We start from the raw sequence: 10,159 nt of genomic DNA, 5'->3' as shown, positions 1-10,159 counted from the left end.
TACAGTGAAAGGAAACAAAAAATGAAGAATATATCTATAAAATGTAAGTGTAGAAAATGAAAGTTAAAAAAATACTTAGAGGGTGGCTCAGTTGGTTAAGTGTCTGCCTTCAGCTCAGGTCATGATATCAGGGTCCTGGGATCAAGTCCTGCACCAGACTCCCTGCTCAGCATGGGAATCTTCTTCTCCCTCTGCCCCTGCTTGTGCTTCCTTTCTCTCTCACTCACTCTCTTTCTCAATTAAATAAATAAACTCTTTTTAAAAAAAGACTTAAAAACAAAGAGTTGATAAAATAAGAAACTAGTTAAAGAGGAAAAAAGAAAAAAGAAAAGGAAAATTTTAAACTGAAAGATAAATGAATCATGACCAAAAAAACCCCTCAAATTCTATTTTCTATTAGAAAAATACTATTTTCCCCTAGTGCTGGAGTTTTGCAGTCCTGTGTGCTCTGTAAACTTGGTGTTTACCTGTTCTTCCAGCTGGTCTTCTGGTGGAGGGGGCTTCTGTGTTGATTCTCAGGTGTCTTTGCCTGGACGGAGTTGTCCTGTCCCTTGCCAGGGGCCTGAGTTCAGTGTAAACTGCTTATTGTTGCTCTATGTGCCTTTTGTTCCCTGAATGCTTTCCAGGCCTCTTCAGAGGATGAAAATAAAAATGGCTGTGTCATGATCTCCAGCCCCAGAACTGAAAGATCATGGTCCCCTTTCTTCAGTAAACCCTCAGGGATAAGTGGTCTTCACATTTGTATGTGACAAATTTTGCAGTCTCCTGGCCACACCAGTCCTCCTGGGGGATGGCAGAGGGTCACCCCATTTCTGTTCTTTGCAGGGCCCCCACACAGAGAGCTGTGACCTGATCTTGGGTGCTCCCAGCCTTCCCTTCTTGGGGGAAGTTGGAGGTCACCACTTTTTCTGTCATTTGCAGGCCCGCCTCAGGGAGAGCAACACCCCATTGTGGTTTGCAGTTTGTGGTAAACCAAGCTGAGGACCCCCTCCTAACTTCAATGATCCTAACCAGTGTCCCTTCACCAATGCTTGGGAACTCTGCTGGCTCAGACACCCCCATTCTTTCTGTGACCCTGAAGATCCTGAGACCGCACGTCCAACCCAGGATTCTGCCCCATTTAACCACCTGAGCAACTTTCAGGCAGGGATATTTCTTACTGGTACAGATTTCAAAAGGTTCCAATTTTGTGCTCCAAGGCTGTATCACTTTCCTGTAGCTGGCTTATGGAGACTCCTTCCTCTGCCATTTATATTCTGATATATCCTCTCAGATTCACTTCTCCACACCTCCTACCCTGCAAAATGTGGCCACTTTTCTATTTGTAGAATTCCACCAATTCTTTTCCTATATCTCAGGTTGAATTCATAGGTGTTCAAAATGATTTAATAGTTATTTAGCTAAGTTCATGGGAGCAGATGAGATGAGATCCACTATTCTTCCCCCATCTTGCCTCCCTTGAGCACTGGATATTATATGTAAGTGTGAATCACTAAATTCTTCTCAACACTATATGTCAACTAAAAAGAATTTAAATAAAACTTGAAACAAACAAAAAAGAAGTTAGAGACAAAACACATCTTAGTTTGGTTTACAAGTATCCCTTTTAAGTGTTCCTATGTTTCCAGAATCATCTTATGCCATGTTCCTCATATTCATCTCATATCTTAGATTTTCTGAACCACTTGAGTTCCTTGAGTTCCTTGAGTTCATCTTTTTTTTTTTAATCTTTGAGATTTTGCACAAGATGGCTAATCCTCCTGGAATAGTCCTACTCAAGTCAAGTTGGCATATTTCTAGCCATTTGTATAAATTCAGTATACAATTCTAGATTCAGTAGGTTTATCTGAACCAGCTCTTCCTTACCACTACACACAATTACCTAGCACCTTGTATATTCTACCACCATTGCACATTAATAATTTCTTTTCTATACTACTTGTCCCACTATTATATCTTTCCTCTGTGGTGAGTGAGCTCTCTAAGGACACTTAGAGCTGTCTGTTTTTACCATTCTTATAACTCTAGGATCTAGTTTAGAGTCTGGCAATTAGATGATTAATATTGTTTTTGGATCTTTTAGTGAAAGAATGAAGTAATGTTTATCCAGAACCAGACAACAACTATATTGTCTGGATTCTGTTTAATCCTTATTCTCTGCTTTCTGTTTGATAATGTGTGGAAATGTGTTGGGTACATGATGAGTGCTTTCTCACATACTGATAAGTCTTGTCCAGCCCTTTCTCACATGAAAGGTTGGGAGAGGTCTTAGAAGAGTGGAAATAAATCTTTGGGAGAGAAGAGCAATAAAAACCAATGGCATTATGACCCAATAAAGAGCTAGGGACTATTTTCATATATAGATAAAGTCTTTGTTAAATTATAAATCACAATCTTATTACTGTAATCTGAGTCAGATTTTTTTTAAGATTTTATTTATTTATTTGACAGAGAGGGAGATCACAATTAGGCAGAGAGGCAGGCAGAGAGAGAGGGGGAAAGCAGGCTCCCCACTGAGCAGAGAACCCGATGCAGGGCTCAGTTCCAGGACCCTGGGATCATGACCTGAGCTGAAGGCAGAGGCTTTAACCCACTGAGCCACCCAGGCGCCCCCCTGAGTCACTTTGATAATAGCAGAGGATACGGTAGTAATTTACTTGTTTCCTTTTCATGTCCTCTAGTCCCTCATGTTTTCAGAGCTTAGCAAGAAGTGGTCACCTTGGTGGTATGATTTCCAGAAAATGCTCTTGTTTAGACCCATAAATCATACCAATAAGCAATGATTAATGTTGTATTTCCTTTTTTTTAAAATTTAAAATCAATTTAATTAACATATTGTGTACTTTTAGTTCAGACATAGAGTTTAGTGATTCATTATCAATTGTGTATAACACCCAGTGCTCAGTACATCAAGTGCCCTGCTTAATGCCCATCACCCAGTTAACCAATCCCCCTACTCAGTCAGCTTCCCTCCAGAAACCCTCAGTTTGTTTCCTATAGTTAAGAGTCTCTTATGGTTTGTCTTCCCCTCTGTTTTTATCTTATTTTTTTCCTTCCCTTCCCACATGTGCATCTGTTTTGTTTCACATGAGTGAAATCATATATTTGTCTTTCTCTGACTGACTTATTTTACTTAGCATAATACCCTCTAATTCCATCCACATCATTGCAAATGGCAATGTTTCATTCTCTTTGAAGGCTGAGTAATATTCCATTGTATATGTATATATGTCACAACTTCTTTATCCATTTGGGATGTAGACATTTGGGCTTTTTCCATAGCTTGGCCATTTTTGACATTGCTGCTGTAAACATTGGGGTGCATGTGCCCCTTTGAGTCACTATGCTTGTATCCTTTAGATAAATACCTAGTAGTGCAATTGCTGGGTCATAGGGCAGCTCTATTTTTATTTTTTTGAGGAACCTCTATACTGTTTTTCAGAGTGGATGCACCAGGTTGCATTCCCACCAATAGTGTAAGACTGTTTCCCTTTCTTTGCATTTGCACCAGCATGTGTAACTTCCTGACTTGTTAATTTTAGCCATTCTGACTGGTGGGAGGTGGTATCTAATTGTGGTTTTCATGTGTATTTCCCTGATGCTGACTCATGTTGAACAATTTCTCATGTAGCTGTTGGCCATTTGTATGTCTTTAGAGAAATGTCTGTTCCTGTCTTATCCCATTTCTTGATTGGATTTCTTTGTTTTTAGTTTTTTTTTTTTTTTGGATGTTGAGTTTGATAAATTCTTTGTAGATTTTGGATACTAGCCCTTTATCTGATATATCATTTGCAAAATTCTTATACCATTCTGTAGGTAACTTTCAGTTTTGTTGACTACTTCCTTTGCTGTACAAAAGATTTTTATCCTGATGAAGTCCCAATAGTTCATTTTTGCCTTTGTCTAGCAAGAACTTGTGGCCAGGGTTGAAGAGGTTGCTGTCTGTGAACACAAAATCCTCTAGGATTTTGATGGGTTCCCATCTCATATTGAGGCCCTTCTTCCATTTTGATTTTATCTTTGTGTATGGTATAAGAGAATAGTCCAGTTTCATTGTGTATGTGGCTGTCCAGTTTTCCCAGCACCATTTATTGGGGAGACTGTCCTTTTTCCACTGGATATTCTTTCCTGCTTGGCCAAAGATTAGTTGACCATCAAGTTGAGGGTCCATTTCTGGGTTCCCTATTCTGTTACATTGATCAATGTGTCTGTTTTTGTGCTAGGACCATGCTGTCTTGATGATCACAGCTTTGTAATATAGCTTGAAGTCAGACATTGTGATGCCTCCTGCTTTGTTTGTTTGTTTTTCAACATTCCCCTAGGATTTCTGGTTTTCTGGTTCCACACAGATTTTAGGATTGTTTGTTCCAGCTGTGTGAAAATGTTGATGGTGTTTTGATAGGGATTGCATTGAATGTCTGGATTGTTTCAGGTAGCATAGACAGTTTAGTAGTATTTGTTCTTCCAATCTGTTAGCATGGAATGTTCTTCCACTTCTTTGTGTATTCCCCAATTTCTCCTGTAAGTGTTCTATAGTTTTTGGAGTACAGACCATTTACCTCTTTAGTTAGGTTTGTTCCTAGGCATCTTATGGTTTTTGGTGCAGTTGTAAAGGGGATTGATTCCTTTATTTCTCTTTCTTCTCCTTTATTGTTACTGTATAGAAATGCAACTGATTTTTGTGCTTTGATTTTATATCCCACTTTGTTGAATTCCTGTATGAGTTCTAGCAATTTTTGGGTGGAGTCTTTCAGGTTTTTACATAGAGTATCATGTTGTCTGTGAATAGGGGAAGTTTGACATCTTCTTTGCTGATTTCAATCAATGCCTTTTATTTTTATTTGATTGCTGAGGCTAGGACTTCCAGTACTATGTTGAAAAACAGTGGTGGAAATGGACATCCCTGTCATGTTCCTGAACTTAGGGTGAAAGCTCTCATCTTTTTCCTATTGAGGATGATATTCACTGTGGGTTTTTGGATATGGCTTTTATGACATGGAGGTATATTTCCTTTATCCATACACAGTGGAGAGTTTTTGTCAAGAAAGGATGCTATATTTTGTTAAATGCTTTTTCTGCATCAATTGAGAGAATTATATGGTTCTTGTCCTTTCTTTAATTAATGTGGTATATCATGTTGATTGATTTGTGGATGTTGAACCACCCTTGTATTCCAGTAATAAATCCCATCTGGTCATGGTGAATACTACTTTTAATGTACTGTTGAATCCTATTAGCTAGTATCTTGGGGAGAATTTTACATCCATGTTCATCAGGGCTATTGGTCTGTAATTCTCTTTTTTGTTGCTGTCTTTCTCTGGTTTCAGGATCAAGATAATGCTGGTCTCATAGAAAGAGTTCAGAAGTTTTCCTTCCATTTCTATTTATTGATAAGTTTCAGAAAAATAAATATTAATTCTTCTTTAAATGTTTGATAGAATTCTCTTGGGAAGCCATCCAGCCATGGGATGTTTGTTGGGAGATTTATTATTACTGATTCTGTTTTTTGCTGGTTATGTTTAGGTTTTCTATTTCTTCCTGTCTCAGTTTTGATAATTTATATATTTCTTGGAATGCATCCATTTCTTCCAAACTGCATATTTCATTGGCATAAAGTTGCTCATAATATTCTCTTGTAATTGTATTTCTTTGGTGTTGGTTGTGATTCTCCTCCTTCATTCATGATTTTATTTATTTAGGTCTTTTCTCTTTTCTTTTGCATAAGTCTGGCTAGGGGTTTATCGATCTTATTAATTCTATCAATGAACTGTTTCCTAGTTCCATTGACTTCTACTATTCTTTGATTTCTATGTCATTGATTTTTGCTCTAATCTTAATTATTTTTCTTCTCCTGTTGGATTTAGTCTTGATTTCCTATTCTTTTTCCAGCTCCTTTAGGTATAAGATTAGGTTGTGTACTCGAGACTTTTCTAGTTTCTTGAGGAAGGCCTGTATTGCTATATCCTTCCCTCTTAGAACCATCTTTGCTGTATCCCAAAGGTTCTGAATTGTCATTTTTTCATTTTCATTTTTCCCAGTATTTAAAAAAATTCTTCTTTTATTTCCTGGTTGGCCATTCATTCTTTAGTAGGATGCTCTTTAACCTCCTTGTATTTGTGTTCCTTCCATATTTTCTCTTGTTATTGTGATCAAGTTTGGAGACATTGTGGTCTGAAAATATGCATGGTATAATCTCAGTCTTTTTGTACCAGTTGAGACCTGATTTGATACTCAGTGTGTGATCTACTCTGGAGAATGTTCCATGTGCACCCTAGAAAGAATGTGTATTCTGTTACTTTAGAATGAAATGCTTTGAGTATGTCTCTGAAGTCCATGTGGTCCAGTGTCTCATTCAAAACCCTTGTTTCTTGTTGCTCTTCTGCTTGGATGACCTGTTCAGTGAAAGGGGTGTTAAAGTCCCCTACTTATATATTATTATATATTATATATTATATATTATATATATATATATTATATATTATTATCAATGAGTTTCTTTATGTTATTAATTGGGTTTATATATTTGGGTTTGCCATGTTGGAGGTAAAAATATTTTCAATTGTTAAATCTTGTTGGATAGACCCTTTTATTAGGATTAGTGTCCTTCTTCATCTTTCATTCAAGTTTGCTTTAAGGATGGCTACTCCAGATTTCTTCTGATTTCCATTGGCATGGTAAATGGTTTTCTACTCCCTCAGTTTCAATCTGGAGAAGACTTTGGGTCTAAAATGAGTCTCTTATAAAGAGCATATGGATGGGTCTTTTTTTTTTTTTTAATCCATTCTGATACCCTGTCTTTTGACTGGAAAAATTTAATCCATTTACAATCAGAGTAATTATTGAAAGATGGGAATTTTGTGCCATTGTATTACCTTAAAGTCGTTTTTCCTGTAGATCATCTCTCTCCCTTTCTGGTTTTTGTCATTTTTCACTCTCTCTCCACTCAAAGGCTCCCCTTTAATATTTCTTGCAGGGCTGGTTTAGTGTTCACAAATTCCTTTAGTTTTTGTTTGTCTTGGCAACTCTTTTTCTCTCTTTCTATTCTGAATGAGAGTCTTCTTGGACTAAATGTTCTTGGCTGCATATTTTTCCCCTCGTTTTGCATATTGAATATATCATACCAGTCCTTTCTGGCTTGCTGTGTTTCTGTGGAGAGGTTTACTATTGTGTCTACCCTTGTAGTTTAAGGACCTCTTGTCCTAAACTGCTTTCAGGATTTTTTTCTTTATCTTTGAAATTTGCAAACTGTACTCTATTATATGTTGACCTGTTTTTATTGATTTTGAGGGGGGTTCCTGTGCTTCCTGGACTTGAATGCCTGTTTCCTTCTCCAGATTAGGGAAGTTCTCAGCTATAATTTGTTCAAATAAATCTCGTTCTCCTCTTTCCCATTCCTCATTTTCTGGGACTTCTATTATCTAGGTGTTATTTTGCTTTATGGAATTGGCAAGTTCTCTAAATCTCCTTTGGTGATCCAAGATTTTTCTTTCTTCTTCTCAGCTTCCTTGTTTTCCATCTTTTTTATCATCTATATCATGGACTCACTCTTCTGCCTTGTTTATCCTTGTTTTTATAGCCTCCATTTGGGACTACATCTTAGTAAGAGCATTTTTAATTTTAACCTGACTAGATCTTGGTATTTTTATTTCTATGGTGAGGGATTATCTAGTGTCTTCCATGCTTTTTCAAAGCAAGCTAGTATCTTTACAATAGTTGTTTTGAATTCTAGTTCAGACATCTTTCTTATGTCTGTATTAATTTAATCTGTGATAGTTATTACCACCTCCTGTTCTTTCCTTTGAGGTGAATTTCTCCATCTCACCAGTTTGTCCAGAATAGAATAGAAGAAAGAAATAGAAAAAAACAATAACAACAATGACAAAAGAAAAAAAAACAGAAATAAAAATAGAACAAAACAAGAAAAAAACAGACAAGAAACAAAATAGAACAAAACAAAAAACTAGATTCTGTGTGTTTTGGCCTATTTGTTGAAAGAAACTGGATCCAAAAGTAAGAAAGAATGAATCAGGGGTTTCTCACCAGACTTCTGTCTTTTGTTCTACCCCTGCCAGGAATATGGTTGCATGACTGTGTAGTGGTTCACAGTGGTTCTGGCAAAACAGAGCAGAAAGCCAACATCTAGACTCTCTGTTTTCAGCCTGCTTCTCCACTCTTATGCCTGGGAACTCTGCTGCACTCAGGCACCTCCATTCTTCCTGTGACCCTGGGGATCCTGAGACTATCCTGTCCTACCTGGGATTCTGCCACACTTTGCTACCTGAGCACCTTTCAGCCAGGGATGTGCCCCACTGTAGCAAAATATCATAAAAGTTCTGGTTCTGTGCTCTGCTTCTTAAATGCTGCTCTGTGGTAGCCTCCTTAAGCAGACTCCATCTCCTCCACCATATCCTCAGATATATCACCCCAGATTCAAGTCTCCTACCTTCCAAAAAATGGTTTCTTTTCTATTTGTAGAATGTAGCCTTTCTTTTCTCAGATCTCCAAATGATTTCACAGGTATTCAGAATGATTTGATAACTATCTAGCTGCATTCGAGGGGCTAGACAAACTTAGGGTGCCCTACTCCTCTGCCATCTTACATAAATCAATTAATTTCAGTTTAGTCTGATTTGTTCAAATAAAATGAAAGAGAGAATCTTTTTAAAGTGCTTTTATAAAAATCAGAGTTAGAAGACTTTGATTCTAATTGCTATTTGGTATGGATTATTTTAGTGACAGACTCATCTGCAGAATTTGAACACTGACCTAGATATTCTCTAGTGTGCATTCTGGTCTGATATTATGGAGAAGGAAAACTTGGATATGAATCTCCTACAGTGATATTCCTTCTAAAGGTAGAATCCTGTAGATGTTTCTACTACTCTTCATTCATTTCTTCATTCACCTGCCAACATCATGAACTGTATGCATTTTCTTTCCAGGGTGGGGGTTTTCTTTATTGTTTTTCCTTTGTCAAGATATTTCAGCATAAATACTTGCTTTCTGACTTTCATTGGAAAACAACTCCTAGTGTCTTTGGAAGAGGGACCTGTGGTTAGTAATTTCTGTTTACTAATCTTGGTTTGATTAGCCTAATAACCACTTGGGTTTGGGTAATACTTATGTTGCTATTAATGATTGAGCTAAGCCTTCCTTCATCCTGAATGTGACTGGATGGGACAACAATTATGTTGTTTAAATTCTTACTTCATTGGACTCATTATTCCTTTTGCATGGTGTATAACTGCCTTTTGGTCATATAGTTTTCCAGTGATATAAGAAAAACATGTAATTTTGGCCATGGGGAAGTAAGTCTTCTGGGGTCTATGAGAAACAAAAATAAAAAAGACAAACTATGACATATGCTTAACTGTTTATTTTGAATCTTTATGTAATTCAGTTTTTTGATTTTAATAAATCCAGATTAACTTAGAACTCCATTAGAAGGATAGTAGAGGAAGATGCACTGAGCTCTGATATTAACATATTTGGTTGGCTTCCAGAACCGTGATTTTGTATTTTTGGCAAAGAAAATGTGAAAATCTACAAAGATCCTAAATTTAACATCTCAAAAGACAGTCCTTATTTGAACTCCAACTACCCAAAATATTGAGTTTTCTAAATTTAGTTCTAAATGACATAGATTTTGCCCACTGACAATTTCCTAACAAAAGATTTAAATCTACCCGATGAAGAAATGAAACTATCACCAGAGAAAAGAAATACTGTAACCCATTTAAAGTAAAATGGTAAGAACTCTTTGCAGGTATAATGCGAAGTTTCTTGATCCAAAATTATGTCTTAGCTCAGGTTCCTACCCTTTTAATTATTTATCTATTGGTTTCTCACTCAAAATAATAATAATTTTGTGACTGAATAAATCCCAACTTCTTTGAATTACCCATTGAATGGACTGATATTTCTGGGTTAATATTACTAACTGTTATATTGGATGACATAAATTCATCTCCAAACTCAACTATGTCTCTGGATTCCATATGGCTGGAATCAAGACTTCCACTACCATGCTGAGACTCTCCAAATCCAGACACAGGATGCCCATGATTTTCACTCTGTCCCTGAAGAGACACTGATTGTCCGGAGTTACTGACAGAGTGTCCATGACTAGATCCTTGTCTCCTTCTACTACCGGTGTCTG

At 36.9% G+C, this 10,159-nt stretch overlaps 1 protein-coding gene across 1 annotated transcript in view; it reads right to left on the bottom strand.

The window, feature by feature from the left end:
* The window catches only part of LOC111161989 (filaggrin-2-like), a 110,024-nt gene that overhangs the window by 5,014 nt on the left and 94,851 nt on the right, over positions 1 to 10,159 (bottom strand). The window contains exon 8 of the mRNA XM_022526116.1: positions 9,902 to 10,156. Within this exon, the coding sequence (XP_022381824.1) occupies positions 9,902 to 10,156 (255 nt within the window). The remainder of the gene's footprint in view (positions 1 to 9,901; positions 10,157 to 10,159) is intronic.

Source organism: Enhydra lutris, unplaced genomic scaffold (genome assembly GCF_002288905.1).
Source record: "Enhydra lutris kenyoni isolate GAN:26980312 unplaced genomic scaffold, ASM228890v2 scaffoldscaffold88, whole genome shotgun sequence".
NCBI classification, from domain to species: Eukaryota; Metazoa; Chordata; class Mammalia; order Carnivora; family Mustelidae; genus Enhydra; species Enhydra lutris.
The sequence above is the reverse complement of the archived record's forward strand: the minus strand, read 5'-3'. Positions and strand labels throughout refer to the sequence as shown.